The sequence below is a fragment of the Pseudochaenichthys georgianus genome, chromosome 6, assembly GCF_902827115.2.
Source record: "Pseudochaenichthys georgianus chromosome 6, fPseGeo1.2, whole genome shotgun sequence".
NCBI lineage: Eukaryota > Metazoa > Chordata > Actinopteri > Perciformes > Channichthyidae > Pseudochaenichthys > Pseudochaenichthys georgianus.
In genome coordinates this window covers 20,247,239-20,265,836 of record NC_047508.1, presented here as the reverse complement: position 1 = coordinate 20,265,836, position 18,598 = coordinate 20,247,239, and the positions used below count along the sequence as shown (strand labels likewise).

The 18,598-nt window shown below is 42.3% G+C and overlaps 1 protein-coding gene across 1 annotated transcript; it reads left to right on the top strand.

Moving 5' to 3' along the window:
* Positions 1 to 850: 850 nt before the first annotated feature.
* LOC117448041 (GTPase HRas) lies at positions 851 to 18,422 on the top strand. The gene is made up of 6 exons (XM_034085122.2): positions 851 to 1,149; positions 9,704 to 9,847; positions 10,655 to 10,833; positions 12,615 to 12,774; positions 13,454 to 13,578; positions 13,903 to 18,422. Exons 2-5 carry the CDS (start codon positions 9,737 to 9,739, stop codon positions 13,571 to 13,573), a joined length of 570 nt encoding a protein of 189 aa, XP_033941013.1. The 5' UTR covers positions 851 to 1,149; positions 9,704 to 9,736; the 3' UTR covers positions 13,574 to 13,578; positions 13,903 to 18,422.
* Positions 18,423 to 18,598: the final 176 nt, after the last annotated feature.

Below are 18,598 nucleotides of genomic sequence, written 5' to 3'. Positions count from 1 at the left end.
CAGTAGACTGGACTACTGCAATGGGGTCTTCACAGGTCTCACTAAAAAATCTATTAGAAAGCTGCAGCTGATTCAGAACGCCGCTGCTCGAGTCCTCACTAACACTAAGACAGTGGATCACATCACTCCTGTTCTGAAGTCTTTACACTCGCTTCCTGTGTGTCAAAGAATAGATTTCAAAATACTGCTGCTGGTTTATAAAGCACTGAATGGTTTAGGCCCAAAATACATTTCTGACCTACTGCTAAATTATGAACCATCCAGATCTCTCAGGTCTTCAGGGACTGGTCGACTTTCTGTCCCCAGAGTCAGAACTAAACATGGTAAAGCAGTGTTCAGTTATTATGCTCCAAATATCTGGAACAAACTCCCAGAAACCTGCAGGTCCGCTGCAACTCTTACTACTTTTAAATCCAGGCTGAAGACTTTTCTTTTTGTCGCTGCTTTTAATTGAACTATTCATATCTTAGACTGCACTGTAACTTGTATCCATGTATTTTGTCTTTTAATGTTTCTTTTTTTAGCTTTTCTTTTTAATGACTGATTTTAAATGCCATTTTCTTAATTTCTTTCATTTTTTGTAAAGCACTTTGAATTGCCTTGTGTTGAAAAGTGCTATATAAATAAACTTGCCTTGCCTTGCTTTGTTTAAAGCCTGGCTTTTCTGCTTGTTCTACATTTAAATAATAAAACATGCATTTATAACTTAGACACACATTCAAGGGACATGTACACCTGCTTTAAGTGCATAGGTCAAACAGTAAATACTGGTCTTCATCACTGAGTGTCCATATTTCCGGCAGTACATGAACGTAGCAGTAACATGCATGGTAACCGGGGCGGTTCTATGTTTGATAGAGCTGGGCGTGGGCTCGACACTCCTCATCCCTCTGCTCTCTGTGGAAGCACATTGTTCAACGCGGGCTCATTTTACTCAGAACCAATGAATGCATTGGTGCATTTTAGCTACTGAAAATTAAACACGCTATCGGGTAGAATAAGGTGCAGATATCTGAAGACGACGGGAAACGGACCAGGACCATTTTATTTTCTTCTGATTTCATTGGAGAGGCCACAGAGTTGAACGTTTTTTTTTCTTCTCCGGTAGACGAAACGTCGCTCTTGTCGCTAATTAGACCTCTGCTTGTTGTAAGTATGCAGTGCACATTCCTGTGTCCGAAATATGTCGGCAGTGACTGTTTTTGTCTAGCCAAAACGTTCTGCTTTAAAAAGCTTTCAGTGTTTTGGGCACCACTGGAGGTTGCGGTCCACAGTTAAAACATGTTAGCTAGCTATCATAACATTTTTAATTCAAGCCCGGCGAGCTTTATCTGTCGAGCTCAACAACTCATGCTTGCTCTTTATATTGGCTACATATACGGGGAACAACATGGGTTATGGATTTTGCATACAGTATGTTGTTTTTAAAACAATTATCTATTTTGATAAACAGTCAGCCTTGAGTTCGTGTGTTGTAACTTGGTTATGTAGGCTTAACATTAGACCGCCCTAAATTCCTCTATCATTTCACTTTAGAAAATAAACCGAATGTATTCAAAATACCAATATTGGGGATGTTACTTTCTTTGGCCTATGTTTTTGTCCAGTGGAAAGACAGTGTTGAATATGAGGTTTCTGCTGCCGATAGTGGCCACACACACAAGTAACGTCAGGGTGACGCCCCGTCACACTGAGTAAAAACAGAATGTATCACTGCGGAAGTTAGAGTCCATTACGAGGCATTTAGAGAGCTGACTTCTGAATGATTCCTCTCTGCAAGCTGTCTTTTAAAACTGTTTAGTATGTTTAAAGCCTATATTATGGTTAAGACAGCACTAACGTTGAATTGGCCATGATTGAAATGATGACCATTGGAGCTGTTACACAAGAGCAGAAACGATGTACTCATTCATCCTGAACTGAGGTAAACATGAGGCAGAATGAATTGTATTCATCTTAAAAAGTAGTAGTAATAATACGTTGGTGCCCTATTTAAAAACAAAGCAGAAAGGTGTTTGACTTTGTCTATTGTTGGCTTTTGTGGCATATTATTGTACCTGACTGCTAAGCAAATCCTCATATATGAGACACATGTAACAGATAGTTTTTCCAGGTTGGAGTACATTGTTCTACATGGATTCCTTTAAGGCGGTCTAGTGGGAAGTTGACATCAGCAATATCAGAAACATTCAGAGTGAAGGCAAGATTCCAGGCAGCTGGAAAACAGCTGGAGATAGTCCGGCCAGTGATAGAGGTGCAATGGTAATCTCTTGTCCCCTCCTCTGAACAGCTGGAGCCTGGGTGGTGCCCAGCTGCTTGCCAAAACAAGTGGACACTTCTGGGTACCAACTATTTATAAAATGACAATGTTTGATACTGCTTTCATCTCAAGGTGTTGTTTACCTCTGTTGACATAGCCTATTGTAGGGCTATTGTTGTATGTCAAGTGCTGGCATATCCCTGCATTTATATTGTACTTACATCTGTTTATGTGAGGTTGGTTGTTGTTATTTTTAGAACTGACTAAGCATTTGGTGTCAGTTGGACAATATTCAACGGTTCCCCTGAATAAAAATAAAAAAAGGCCACTGATGACTTTGGGGGTGTTTGGTGTCTGATTATAAGCCCCGTGGCTCCTCTGACTGGCAGGCCTTTGTGAGGAGGTCAGATGGCCTTTTCATCTCTGCTGCTGCCTCCACCATCTCACCCTACTCGACAAGCTGAAAGGATGACCCAGTGGGGAAAAGGTCACTTGTTCTCCAGTGCCAGAGCGGCTTGTTAAAGCACACGCAGAAACTCCTTATATACATGAAAATCTGGAGGATGCATTGTTTATCAAAGGATTTTCTCTTAAGATTCTGTTAGAGCAAAACTATAGTTTCATTCATGTTTTGGTATTTTCACTGGCTTCCTACCCCATAGTGCTGTTTTTCTAAAGAGTCTAACAGCTACACACATCCCTGATAAGAATTGCTTAAAGTCTCCCTCACTTACTTGTGTTTCATTGGTCTCAGAGAGCAGGATAGTGATTCCTCAGCTGCCGGTCAACACTTGTGTTTGGATGCTGTTTAGGCCGATGATGTCATTGGAGAGCAGTGGGAGGGTGCGGTGGGCTATAAGGATCTAGGATGGGTCTTGGAGTCTCAGTCTTCGACCGTGATACCTCCCTGGAGAGGGTCTCCTTACCATCATCGCTCCATTAAAAATCTATTATCTCTGCACTGGGCTTGTGGCTCTGCCAGTATGGATTCTTTAACCAATTAAGAACTTTAATGGAGAGCAGAATGCATGTTGAGGAGGACTGCCATGCCCTCCGTCTTGGGGCATGTGTTTGGAATTGTTTTCCAGGTTATAGAGAAATTAAGAGATGAATATTTGCTGCTGTTATCAGAGCCATGCATGCAGCCGAATTACCAGCGAGAAAGTTTGAGAACATTTTCTTTATTGATTTCTTTCTGAATGTTTCAGTTTCCATTTCGACCCCTCCCTCCTGTGGTTTTCTGTGCCCTTGGCATATAGTAAGAGAAGCCCTCGCCCTCAGACTCTCTCCTCCCATCACCCCTCTCGCTGTTCTGAACTCGCACCCTCCGTAAACTGTCATGTAAGATTATCCTCTTGGTCCAGGCGGGGCTCTAGGGTTTCAAAACGAACTGTTAATTTCCCAGGCTGGAGGTGCCGAGCTATAAATAACCCTAAACACAGACACAGTGCTGCCTCTTGGTCAGAAAAGGAGAAAAGCTTTCCAAAGGTTTGGAGAGTTTATATTATGTCCACTTGTAGATGACACAGCTGCTCTGGCTGTCTCAATGTCAGGCATGTAAACAGTGGTAGCTCAAACGAACTTTGTTCTCCATTAATGAGCTGATGTGTTGCTACAAGTCGCATTGCTGTGGGATCTTTATTTTTGCAAGACGTACATTGAATTAAGAGTGTCACTGGGTTCTGCATTCACAAATGCGGCCAGCTTTTTATTTTATGAGGCAAATAAGGACAGGTTAACCATTCGGTGACTGGTAGTACTGTAAGAGGTGTTGAACATCGGTCTTCCACTTTAGTTACATTTGTAGTAATATCAAAGTGTAGAAAAACTTGGTTACTAGTACAATTCCTGCATACAAAATCTTACTTAAGGTATTGGTGTCATTTATGAAGTAAAATAAAATGGCAATACTAATTCTGCACAGGCCCATTTTAGAAAAGAAGAAATGATATTACATTATTTTATATTGTATTTATTGCTGCATCATCCCCAAAAATAATTTAATTTAATTAATCTTTGAATTAACTTTAAAAAATGATTTGTTGATGATGAATTGAACTACTAATCTGATTCTTCTCAAGTAACTAAAGCAGTCAAATAAATGTAGTGGAGTTAATCGTACAATATTCTCTGAATTGTACTGTTTTTTTCATTTAATTTCAAACCTTTATTTATACAGATAAATCCCATTGAGATCATTGATCTCTTTTTCAAGGGAGACCTGCTCAAGTAGTTCCACATGAAACATAAAAGCATAAACAGAACAACAAAAGGACATCATACAGCATCATTACATAATTATCCACATAAACAGGTACCAATAGCTTCCGATTGACTAGCATCCAACCGAGCTTTAAAAACATTTAGTGGCACCAGATTGTTCAGTTTCCATTTAATTTGCAGACTATTCCAAGACAGAGGAGCTGCGCATCTAAAAACTGTCTTCCCTAAGACAGTCCTAGCAGTTGGCACATTTAATAAAACCACAGCATTCGATCTCAGGCAGTAGCCACTTACAATTCTCCGTGAGATCAGGGAGCAGATATAAGATGGAAGTTTCCCTAGCTTGGCTTTGTATATAAAAATGTACCAGTGACTGAGCCTCCGTACGGTTAGCGAAAGCAAACCAGCCCTTGCATACAGGGTACAGTGATGGGTTAATGCTTTACAGTTTGTCACAAATCTCAGTGCACTGTGATACGCAGCATCTAACTTGACCAGGCAATGGGCAGGTGCATTCATATAGACCAGATCCCCATAGTCCAGCACAGGTAAGAAGGTCACAGTGACTAGCCTTTTCCTGGCCTCAAGCGAGAAACAGGACTTGTTTCTGAAAAAGAACCCTAGCCTAACCCTCAGTTTTTTTTAGCAGGTTATTGACATGAAGTTTAAAAGAGAGACAATCATCAAGCCAGATACCAAGGTATTTGTAACAGGCAACAACTTCAAGTTTTGTTCCTAGAGTAGTTACAATATCTAAAACAGGCTGGTGTCTTTTTTGCTTTTGAAAAGAGCTGTTTTGAAGTATAAAGTATCAGGAAATGGAATGTGAGTACTTGATTAAATGCACTTAGTTACTGTTGAATACTGACTGCAGTTGAGGACATGACACTGTTATAGAGGATATAGGATAACCATCTTCGTGCAGAACGACAACAAAAAACCGTTGACAAATTGTTCATGCTTTGTCCCCGTGTGCCAATGAAATATGTGAAAAGATTGATGCATGATGTTGACTGTGATCTCCAGAGTCTCCGTCCTCATCCCTCCTTGCTGCGTGCACAAAGGGCAGCTCTGTGTGAGTCCCTACTGACAACAAGTGGCCCTGAAAAAGCGACAGCATCGTGCTATCAATGATTAATTTTGCTATTCATCTCCATATGTATGTGTGGATTATTAATCAGCAGCTGACTTGGCCTAGTTTGAGAAGAGATGGCACTTGTGTCTGTTTTCTTTCCTCCAGTCTCCCAGTAGTGTGCGCAGTGTGTTAAATCTGCATGTTAGGCTCTGCAGTTCCGTGGTGTGGCAGGTGTACACTTGAGATCTGGTTATGTGGAAGATGTGGCAACCAACCGTGTCAGGTCTGGAGAGCTGGGGGTGTTGGGAGAGTGCAGGTGTCACTCTGTATTGTTTTTATCTGTGTGCGACCTACATTTAGCATCAGAACAGTTACATTCAGTGCACTTATTGGCATACGGGTTCATGAACTTGGAATAGAAAGAACTTCTAATTAGGATTGAAGTTTTGGTAAATTTGGATCAATATTGGTTACTAAAAGGCATGTCGTTGTGTGCATAAATATGTCACGATGGGTATTTGTCATAAACTTGACATGGTACCATCAGCTTTAATGAATGAGTAAAGCTTGTGAGTATCCTGAATGTATTGGGATGATTTGATTAAAAAGATAATATTACTTTTCGTACAGATTTATCATATTTATGGTATCAATGCTAGCGTTAAAAACCATCACTATAATCAATTAGAAACATGAATGAAACTTTATTTAGATATGTGATCGTGTTAAGTGCCATTTATCAAGGAAAACTACAGACTGACACTAAATGTTTGAAGCTGAGCCCATTTTGATATTATATATATTAAAATTTAGAAAAATCTGTTAACAGTATATCAGCTAATTTAGGTTCAATAGGAGAAACACATTACAAAAATAAAAATGATGTAAGCAGTCTACTGAATAGGACATTCAACAGTTTAAAAAGAAACCCTTAAGTGCCCTCTGGTCGAAGCTATGTAATGGCTACACCTTTTCCAAAGGACCTCAGTCTTTGGCATTTCTGTACTGAAATATGTGTCTGAGCTAATAATGAAGGTACCTGTTAGTTGATGGCACGCCCCTCATCCCTTTGAAAGTCGACATTCTCTTCTATCCCAGTGACCAATCTATTTAGCATCCATGCTGTTTCCATCACATTAAGCCAGCCCTGATGTGAATCCTCGCCCTGTCTGCAGCCTGCAGTGACCGAAGGTGTTCCAGCGTCCGCCCTGCCTGCACCAGTCTCTCTGCACAGCTGCTGTTTATTTGGTTAAAGGAGGCTGTGAGGAGCGAGGCTGGCTCTGCGGCTCTGCCACGCTCCCTGAGCTCCAGCTAAATGTTTGGCCCCAAGATTGACGGGTCAGGATAATTCCTTTCCTGTTGTGCTTGAGAATTATAGCAGTGAGGGTGTTTTTACGAGGAGGCCATTTTTGATATTGGGGACGGTGTTCATTGCTACCTGTTCCATTAAGGCGAGCAATGGCTTTCGGGATCATGGATGCAGGAACGTGTGTGTGTCTGTCTGTCTGTCTGTCTGTCTGTCTGTCTGTGTGTGTGTGTGTGTCATTGAATGAGAGCAGCTTAATGGCTGTGTCTTCAGTTAGCAAGTCTGCTATTCTGTCAATCATTAACATCAGTGAGCCAGTCTCAGTCCTGGCTAATCTTAGTCTGCCCTCACTTGAGCACAGTCACACACACCTCAGACACAAATAACACTACGTCGTACACACTGGTGCCTGCAGATTCTCCTAGAGACTAATAGCACAGGTGCATGTCTGTTACTCCCCATGACTGATTTTATACCCGTTATGCTTTTGGATGTTTTGCATGATGTCCTTTCATGAAACTGTCATGTCACCTCCCTTTCTACAAGCTAAAGATTCTGTGTGTGTGTGTGTGTGTGTGTGTGTGTGTGTGTGTGTGTGTGTGTGTGTGTGTGTGTGTGTGTGTGTGTGTGTGTGTGTGTGTGTGTGTGTGTGTGTGTGTGTGTGTGTGTGTGTGTGTGTGTGTGTGTGTGTGTGTGTGTGTGTGTGTGTGTGTGTGTGTGTGTGTGTGTGTGTGTGTGTGTGTGTGTGTGTGTGTGTGTGTGTGTGTGTGTGTGTGTGTGTGTGTGTGTGTTCACCGCTCTGTGGCGAAATACAGAGTGCATTTGATGTTGGGGGTGACAGTTGTTGCCCTGGTGAAGATCAAACAGCATATGTGACCCGTGCTCATGAAATCCTGACAGATTGATAACACACTCGAGCAGGTGAGGCAGGTTAGTGATTTTCGTCTTGATCTCACTTAAGGAGCATTCAGCAAAGTGAGACGCTGTCGATAAGCCGAGATGTTTAACCCTGTGTGACCTTATTGTATTTAGAATTAGGTCATGAGTCATACTACTTTTAAGAAATAGAAATGTAAGTTTGCTTTGGCTGTTGGGTGTGTATGCAGATCCAGATAACGGGGATAATATTGTTCCAATGTCATTACTTATATTTGTGTTGAAAGTGGCTTTTACAGTGTCCGTTTAAATTAAGTCGGGTTTTTTTTTTTTTCAAACAGAAAGTGAAACTAAAATGCCCCTCCTGGGTTTCTAGTGATTTTCCTCTGAGCGCTGATATGACACCTCTGTAATGACATCATCTTGACCAGTCATTGCTGATGTCAAACTTAGGCTATAACCACAAGAGGCTCCTGTGGTTGCTAAGGGCCTCCAGCAGTGCGTTAGCTATACTGTTGGTCACAGTCGCCATGACTTGTATGGTATTTTAGCTAGCAACATTTCCATTGAAGCTTTATGTCTTTCTGTGACTCATCATGTGCCATCATGTCTACACTGGCACCATGTCATTTCAGGGTCATAGATTTGGTAACCTTGTGGTAATATTGCACCGAGCTGAGTCACACTTTGCCACTGTATGTAGTGGAAACACCCATATGACTTCTGCTAGCCGTTGACTCAACATGCCTGGAATTTCAGTGTCCAGCAGTGTTGGAGGTGATGTCAGAGGATCAGTGTGTGCGTGTCTTTGTGTTGCCCTGGCTCTATGCATGGGCCATGCACGAAGTGTGGTTCCAGCTGACTCGATAGTTGACATTGTGATGCTATCTTTGGCATAATCTGCAAAGTCCTACATTTTTGAGCATGCCTGAACTTTCTGGGGAAATTGGATGAACTTTATGAGGTGGTAAAAACCAAAGACTTGTGAGCTGCATCATCATCATCATCATCATCATCATCATCATCATCATCATCATCACAACTACACTAAACTAACTTAACAAAAGCTCCTTTTATTAATAGGTTTCTTGGATGTTAAACACTGCGAAATGTTAAATGCTAATTAATTTTAAGTAGACACATTTTCCATAGTTTTTTGGACTAAGTTCAATCTGCTTTCTGTTACCCCCTGTGTCCATAAATTCATGTTTACCATATTTCTTGTAGACATTTTGACAGGTTTCTTTAATAACATGCCTTGATTTATAGTCAAGGCAGCCTGTTACATCAGCTAGACCTGTAAAGTGGGTTGAGTGGGTCCATAGGGGACAACTGCAGGCACACCTGGAGTTATACAATCCTCTTTTAGGCCTCTCGTTCTGTTGCTATGGATTGATCCCTATGGAAGAAGCAAGGCACACTAACAAACTGCTCATAGAAATAGCCTAGCTTTGTTTAGTAAAAAGTAAATAGCAACTGTTGAAAGGATTCTGCAGACTCCTTTGAAAAAGATTTCACTTTATAAATCTTTTTTTTATTTGATCATTTTTGCTCTGGCATCTGTCACCACGACTTCAAAGGAAGGCATCTGTAATGTGAAGCCTGAGTGATGAGGACCAGTCTGCAAGTGTCATGCCCCTTCTCCCTCGCCGCCTCTCACCCTCTCACACACACACCCTCTCTGCTGCTCACACTGAGCGCGAGAGTATTGGAACATTGAGTACCTTCAGCACATTTTTCACATTCCCCTTTGAGGGTCCCAACCTTAGCCCCCACTACACACGCACACTGTAAAACACACACACACTAACCTGACTGATGTTTCTCTTCAGTGCTAAGCAATGGTTGTCGACCACCTTATGGCAGTCCTGTAACATAGAATAACTTGTCTGTGAAGGTCTATTGTTCTGTTTCTTATCAGAGTGCTAACCTGCACCTTCCTCTCTGCCTTTTCTCTCTCCAGCTGCGGTGTGTGTGGTGAGCAGCAGCGGCAAAGATGACGGAGTATAAGCTGGTGGTGGTGGGAGCTGGAGGCGTGGGCAAGAGTGCACTTACCATCCAACTCATCCAGAACCACTTTGTGGATGAATATGATCCCACCATAGAGGTATGACGCTCTTTTGCCTTTTACATTATTATTATTATTATTACGGGGGGGCTATCGTATTGGTAAAAAGAAAGGATCCAGATCCCCAATATTTAATTATTGTGTGGTTAGCCTCGAGTCTTTTTACATATTAAAGTGAAGGCGTGACATGTTGTGTACAAATGTCCAATCCCACGGTCTTAGCTGACCGATATTGTCTGGAGTGGACAGCTCACTCTAAATCAAGTTAATTTAATTTAAATAATTGAATGTCTGTAGTAATTCTCCTAACAATCAAGCTGGGTAGACATCCCTCATTTTCTATTTGAAGAAATCTTTCATCTGCCTTTCAGTAATTCTTATATTTCCATGGAAATATTGACAGAAAAAGATTGCAGACATTGCAAAGAGAAGAGGGAAGTCAGCGAGAATGTGGTCTCCTCTCTTTTTCTCCACTCTCCCTCTCTTTCTCACCACGCCTGCCTCTGGCCAGACAATGTCCTTTTTGTGTATTTGCATTCCTGGCCCCTATGCTCTAACAAACAAAGGGACGGCACTCCATGTTTTTGTGGCTGTGTGTTGGAAGGCTAAACATTGGCTCCGATACCCTGCTCCTCTGATCTCTCGATGAGCATTCGACTGAATTAATATCACATTCCAGTTGATACACACGTTTACATACAGACACAACTTACCACTGAGTGGCCAAGAGCCTCAGTGACCTGCAGCTGCCTCAAACTCCACCTGAACCATGTTTTGTGTCTGACTTTTGTTACGGTTGGCTCACTTGCATGTTTTTACCACAACTTGAAATGTTTTTTTCTGCAGGACTCGTACAGGAAACAGGTTGTGATTGACGGAGAGACCTGCCTGCTGGACATCCTGGACACTGCAGGTCAGGAGGAGTACAGCGCCATGAGGGATCAGTACATGAGGACAGGGGAGGGCTTTCTCTGCGTCTTCGCCATCAACAACACCAAGTCTTTTGAGGACATTCACCAGTACAGGTGTGTACGAGTCAGTCATAGATAGGAGGGTGTAGGGGTGCAGTGGCACCAACAATCATGGCATACATAACGGCAAGATGATGGCAACATTATAATGACGATTATATTGATATCGGCATTATCTAACACTCTTACTCATTGACTTTTGGAAACCTTTCTAGCTGTGAATTTTCTTTAACTTTTAATCTAATTAAACTAAAAACATGTCTTAAAATAAATGAAACTAGATAAATAATACATTCTATATATTGTAATTTAAACCCAATAAATATTGTAAATACACTTGCTCTAACAACTGAAAACTCTACATTTGTAAATATGTACAAAAATAAATGTAACTAATATTATATAAAGATGAATTATAGCAAATATATTGTAATTCACGGCTACAACCTACTGGATACTCTTTGACACACACACATTTTGGTAATCTGTATTCTTTATCTTGTTTTAATAATCATTGAAGTCTAAAACCGTACCTAAAGATAACATTTCCCCATCACCTGTGTATTTACTGGAAAGATCACAGAGCAGCCTGGGTGGAGTTCAGGCTCACCAAATCATTCCTGTTAGTTCTCTTCTAAGGCTCTGTGTATTTGTAAATGCAGTGTGTGTTGCAGGGACTCCCATGGGGTCTGGAGAGAGAGGGGTGTGTATAGGTGTGTGTGCCAGCTCTCTGCAGTAGTTGGGTGATGTCATGCTGTAGCGTTTAACACGGCTAAAGAAAGCTTAGCCCCCAACTGGAGGATTACAGCACGATCCCAATGAAATCGATCCTGACTCAATTAGAGGAGCGGGGAGAGGTAGCACTTTCAAGGACAGGGAAGGAGAAGGGGGGGGGCGGTGCAGCTGGAGATGACAGTGTTCTATCTCTTTGCCACATTTAGTCTGTCTCGTCCCATTAGACACCCACGTCCCAGTGCATGGGGCAGGTAAAAGAGGCTGAATATAACTAGACACTGATTTGGTGTTGTTATTGCAGACACAAGCACTGGTTTGGCTTGCTGCCATTGGCTATTTTTGGCTTAACTGTAACACAACTGCTGATTTGACGGCAAAGTCATTGTGCAACTTGTGAAATCCTGCATGGATTGGATGCTTGAAAAGATGGTGGCACGGTTGAGCTATTTTTAAAGATCTGACTTACGAGTAAAAAATAGTCGGAGGCATTTTTGCAAAATGTCCACCTCACAGTACCTGTGTAACAATTGGGAAATGTATGATTTGTTTCCTATTTAATTTACCCAGTATTAAACCATATGCACCAAGGTAGTAGGATCAAATATTCCTTTAGTGTTTGCAGTCAATCTGTTAGACTTGAAATGCCTTCCTCATCAGCAAAAAAACAACTGATGTGGTCATAAACGCCATTAGCCATGTTGACTGCAGATGGGCAGGGCGTGCTGCATCCTGCTGTACTCGAGCTGATAGATTGATCTGACCCACTCCTCTCACTCAGTTCCCCCTGGCTGCCTGGCGTTTGGTGCTGGCTGCTGTAGTGATGAGGTAATGTTGTTGCCTGTTGTCCATCCCTCCCTCCCCTCCACCTCCCTCCTTCAGCAGTGCAGCACAGCCCAGCACCGGCGGGCCCCGGCTCCTCCTCAGGGTCCTAGAGCTCCCCGGGTGGTTGGCTCTCCAGCGGTGGGGCTGCTGCTGTTGTTTATGAAGCAGGGAGGATCCCCAGACTACACAGATGTCCCTGTGACTGAGTGCAGGGCTGGGGCGGGTTAAGGAAAACAGACAAAGTTCTTATGGCATTTTTCTCTTTCTGCAATTCACAGAGAACAGATCAAACGTGTGAAGGACTCGGACGATGTTCCCATGGTGCTTGTGGGAAACAAATGTGACCTCCCGACACGCACGGTAGACACGAGGCAAGCCCAGGAACTCGCCCGCTCTTACGGCATCCCATACATCGAGACCTCTGCTAAAACACGACAGGTGAACAAGAAGCACACTCCCACGATACCACACTTTATTTTCTTTCTCCCTATCTCTGATATTTCAAACTACCTGTGAACGTAACATATATTTCTCCCATCTTTACAAGCCATGAAACCCACATTCAATGCACATTAGCCCTCTTATAATACTGTATTAAACACGGTATGTTTTTTAGTATGGGCCCTATATTTTTTACATTTTGTACGTGTATTTTCATGTGAAAAGCAGCTAAATGTCCGCAGTATGATGTGATTTGTGTAGCTGGAAACATTTTATTATCCCACAGGCAATGACTCATAGCCAGGTTACCTTGGCTTAAGAACAGCTACAGTATTTGAAAGGCTTCACAAGGAAAGACAAGTTGCCGCACAGCTCCCACTCTGTCTGACTCACTGTCACACACAGTGAAGGTACAGACTCCTGCATTCATCAGGGTTCCTGCAGCAATGTGTCAGTCAAAAAGAAGAGTTTGCAAAGCACGACGTGAATGACTTCTTTTGACCTATTATGATTTCCGACGTCTGAAGTATCAGGGTCGCCATGGTGATGTTGCCAGGCCTCTCAGGGATGAGTACACCGAAGAGCCATGCTGTCAGTTGGAAGGGGTGCATGCAGTGCACTCATAATTGACCGTTGAAAGTGCCCACGTAACCTTTTGTGTGTTGTGTGTCTACAGGGAGTAGAGGACGCCTTCTACACGCTGGTTAGGGAGATCAGACAGCATAAGCTGAGGAAGCTGAACCCCCCCGATGAGAGCGGTCAGGACTGTATGAGCTGTCGCTGTGTGGTATCGTGATGCAGGTGAGACACAAATGTATTTTTCTTCTCTGACAGTTAAGTTAAAGGGGAAGTCGCTAAATTGGTATGCTTATACTGGAGCTCGTCTGTTTATGCAAATGAGTGCCCATTGAAAGTAAATTATTTTGTATTATCCTTATTTCTTTTTGTACCTACTTTGCAACTTATTTCCTAGATGGTTTATGTTCACACCACCAGATACCAAAGCAAATTCCTGGCAATAAACTTGATTCTGATCAATGTTACAACTCAGTTGAACTTTTCCCCAGGAGTATAAATGTAAAAAGGGCACTAACGTCTGTCCCCTTTTGTCATTTCATTCCACAGCTGACTGTTGCACGTTGAGGAGAAATGCTACAGCGCGTAGTGGCAGCATGGACACAAAGATAGAAAGATAAAAACAACTCAATGATGAAATATAAACTTTTTTCAAAAAGAGGATGATTGAAGCAAAAGCGCTCAAGGAAACCACCAGAGCTGACTGAACCGTAGACCTTCATGGATAAGGAGGATTTGGACTGTTGCCCATGTGGCTACCTGAACTAGCACGGTTCCGGCCCCCTTTTCTTGGTCCGCACGCGGACTTGTGAGCAACACCACTAATGACTCTTTGTCAACTCCAGTGTGGTCCTGCTGGGTAGCTCAACACATTTCCTGCTAACTTATAGTTTTCAGTCTCAACACTGGTCTTAATGGGGGTCTTTCTGACCTCCTCCCACCTTGAAAGCCTAATTCCCCCCCCCCCCCCCAATGCCTGCCCACTGGAAGGACTGACTGACTAACATGGAAAGGACTGGAATGGACGTTCTGTTGCCCAAACACCTCTCATATGAATAACCCCCCCCCGTCCCATTCTACCTGCCTTTTGATTTCCCCCTTCGAATGGCTGTGTAGTCTCTTCTACACTGGGTCCAGGGGGCGGGGGCTGACATGGGAATGACTATAATTGTGTTGTTGTTTTAACAGTTAGCCTAGCTTTTTGATATGGAACGTTTTATTTGTGATTTGCAGAATTTGAAAGTCACAGAGCAATGTGTGAGTGAGGGTGTTTATTCCAGATGGCACCTGGTTTGACTTTTGTTTTCATGGCCTGCCTGATGTAGTTGGAATGTAAAGATAGATGCATTTCCAGAATGCAACCACCTTCTCTCTCTGCAGATGTTTCCTTTGCTACAGTCTTTATGAAATAATAGTAACGGCTATTGGCTAGTGCACGTAGGTTCTGGTGCAATAGGATTCTTTCCTGTCCAATTCACACGAAGTATTGGGAATAAACCACCTCTCATTGCTTCTTGTTAGCCTTTGGTTTAGAAGGGCGGAGGGGTACTGTGCATGAAAATCTAGTTCTTGTCACCTCTCCAGTTGCTACAGCTGAAGAGGTTTCCTGTAGAAATAAGAGGAAACCCTGCACTTGTACAGTTATACAATTAGGTTATGGATGCTTTGCAGAGTGTAACGCACATGTCCTGCCTCAGTCAAACTTCAGATTTCCACACACCATACTATCCTCAAACTGCTCATCTTTCTCTGCAACCTCAGCTCTATAACGGAACAATAACAGGTCAGGTGCTAATCATGTCGGAACCATATTTACTGTATATGTGGGACTATTGTGTGTAACAGGTGATGGATATTTGGTTTTGGGAGTGCATCGCTTTGTTTCTTAATACTGACCCAGCTTGTGCTCTCCACAACTGCATTAATTTGTTGCCTAAATGAAAAAAAAGACTGCTCTGTGTTTACTTTGCCTTATCTGTTAGCTAGTTTGTACCTCATGTATGCAGCGAGCTCTAGAGGAATCGAGATGATTCTGTGATCTGTTGGCTGCATTGTTTTGTTTGTTTGGTGATGTGTGCAACTGAAGAAAATATAAGTGAGTTGAGTCAAGACATGCGCTGTATAGAATTTGAAAGGCAAGTCCCTGGAAACACTACACTGTTTTTTTTATTTGTTTTAAAAGTGGGCTTTCTGTAATGATGTGTATCTAAATGTGATTCTGTTTTAAAAGACTGAAAAACAACAGTTAAAGAGCCCAGTATAACCCAAGTTGTCTTCTGAAATTTCATTCCAAATACAATGGAACGTGTGAGGTTGATTACTAGAAATGGTTAGTTTAAAACCAGATTATTATTTTTTAATTCAGAGAATTGGTATGATAACATACAGAGATCCAGACACGACAGGGAGGTTTCTGCAAACCTCAAAAACATTTTAACATTTATCACGCACAAATCAAAGTGCTTATCTCCTACCTAGTTAATTTTGTACATTTTAAAGTGACTCTTTCCATCATATCATGGCTTAAAAAAATATGATCAGTCTAGTTTCTGTGTGGATGGTAGTGATCAAGTTGTTTTAATCAGTTAAGTGTTAATTTCTCTGCGTGGAGAAAAGACATGAACTGTGAATGTGTTTAGGTATTGTTTAAAAGGAGCCTCATGTTTAAAATGTACCATAACAAAAATAATGCAGGAGTTGTTCCTCTGTCCCACTTTTGGCTGTGTTGTTCTAACTTTTATTTGTCATCCATTGTACTCAAACCTTTTGATGGAAAAAACGAGTGTGGCGTTTGTACCCTGTAACAACAGTCCTGGGGCCTGTACTACGAAGCTGGTTCAACCTAACCTGGATATGTTAGCCGGTTGGCCTAATCCAAAACATACGCGCTCTCGCTAAACTGTACTACGACGCGGGTTATCAAGTGGATCGCTCAAGCCAGCCGTGCCCTATCTAGTTAGGTGCGCGTTCACATGGAAGGGGTGGTATTTGGAGCATTCGACCAATCACAAACATGGAGAAGCGTACTGACAGCGCAGCGTCATACTTCCTGAATGAAAAGTCAACTATAATATTAGACATATGAAGAAGTTAAACTTTAAACATCCATGACTTAAACACTTTATCCAGGATAAAAGCCACATAGCTGCACCTGCAAGGTGAATACAGCTGGTAACAGAAAAAGTGTTTGAATGCGTACATGAACAGGTTTATGATATCACTGCCCCGTCTAAAACACGATCTGACTTCAATTACATTTGTCTCGAGTGTTTCGTCAACTTAATGTGTTGCTTAAAATAATACTTCTGCATACAGTCTGTGACACTGAGTGTTGCACGGCCAGATACGGCTCAGCTGACTCAGATAAGGACATATATGATACATTATGAAGTGATATGCTGCGGACTGTAGGCTACTTATGTTACTCTGTTCTGGTTACTTGTGTTGTGGCAGATATTTCAGTAAGCCTATGTGACACTGAGTGTTGCACAGCCAGATTCTTTCACACACACATACAGGTTTTGGGCCCAGGGCGACACCGTACTTCCGGTATGCGCCATTTCACGCGAGGTGCAAGCAGAATATCATAGTCTATTGCCTTAATCAATATAGTCAACTCTAAAATACCACATATATGCAATGGCATGATAATATTATTGTGACAAGTGGGGTATTCACCTGGTGTTTCAAGAAGATAGACGTAGATGCTGCCAAAATCGACGAAGGCCACTTTCGAGAGTCGTTTTTCCATACATCTGCAGGCAGTCTGTAAGGGCAATCGGACAACCCACACAGCTCTAGTTTACGCTGGTAATGACCTAGAGCACACCCCTCAAGTCCAGAGATGTAATCCGAAGACATGCAGCGATTTCTTCGGTCGTTAATTCAGAAAAAAAACCTAGTGCGCTCTGCCTGGCTACTTTAGCTAGCTGTTTATATTAGCACCTCCAGGATATTAGCACCTCTATGAAAATGGCGTATTTATATATATATGGCGCGCGTTGCATTGTGGGTAGCTCGTGACGTCACTGTGTGTGAAAGAATACGGCTCAGCTGACTCAGATAAGGAAATATATGATACATTATGATGTGATATGAATGATAATGGGACATTTTGACGTCTGCACTCACAGTGCCGCGGACTGTATACAGGCAACGTAATGTTACTTTGATCCGGTTACTTATGTTGTGGCAGATATTTAATTAAGCTTTCTTAACATAATAGTATAATAGTTATAATAGTCAGACTGCTCTGAAGATGGGAGGTGATGTTCTATTCATTTTCACGTTCACACAGTCGGTTATTTTGGCCGGCCGTCTTTCCTGCAACGGCAGTTTAAACTGTATTTCCTCCGCACACTGAGCTCTGATTGGTCAGCAGGCGGGTGCTTTCGCTGAGTTGATCTCTTATCCTGGAACCTATCTGGCTTCGGAGCACAGGCTAGGTTCCAGGATAAGTCACCATGGAGATCTAGCCCGCTAAAAAGTGAACCAGCTTCGTTGTACCGGAAATCCCAGAAGTGATCTTGCTAAACGAAAATCCTGCTTCGTAGTATACCCCCCAGGTTAGCCGCACAGCATAAGTTACCATGGAGATCTAGCCTGCTAAAAAGAGAACCAGCTTTGTAGGACCGGAAACCCCGAGTTTTCCCTGAAGTTAGCCCGCTAAGCGAAAATCCTGCTTCGTAGTATACCCCCCTGGTAGTATGCTTGTCCTCTCCCTGTCAATCTTGAAACAGTGCATCCATGATAATACATATAATTCCACTAATCTATGTATTCAAATTCCTGTTTCATTAGAATATTGGCGTCATTTTGCCACAGGAAAACTACAGCCAGCAAACCACAAGTATACATGTCAGAAAACCTGGCGAGCATGACAAAGACTGTACGGACCATTGGGAGTTTTGCACAAGGATACAGTGGGATCAAGGGCTTGTTTCTCCCTTGCAAACTGTGGATGGAGGTGTGGAAATAATTTGTGAAACTGTTTAGCTATTTAAGATGTATTTACTCTTTGAATATGTGGCAAATGTATTGTAGGACAGGAATAAAGATGTCAAGATGAATCTGTGTCGCATACTTGCCAACATTTGGCAGAAATTGAGACCTCAGAAATCGGGAGTATTTCCGCGGGGGGGCGGTGCTAGTGGATCATCGCCGGAGCTGTATTAGATTAACATTAACATGCTTATTGTAGTGCTAAGTGCACTGCCTTGCGGCCTGTACAGTAGGACCATCCTTG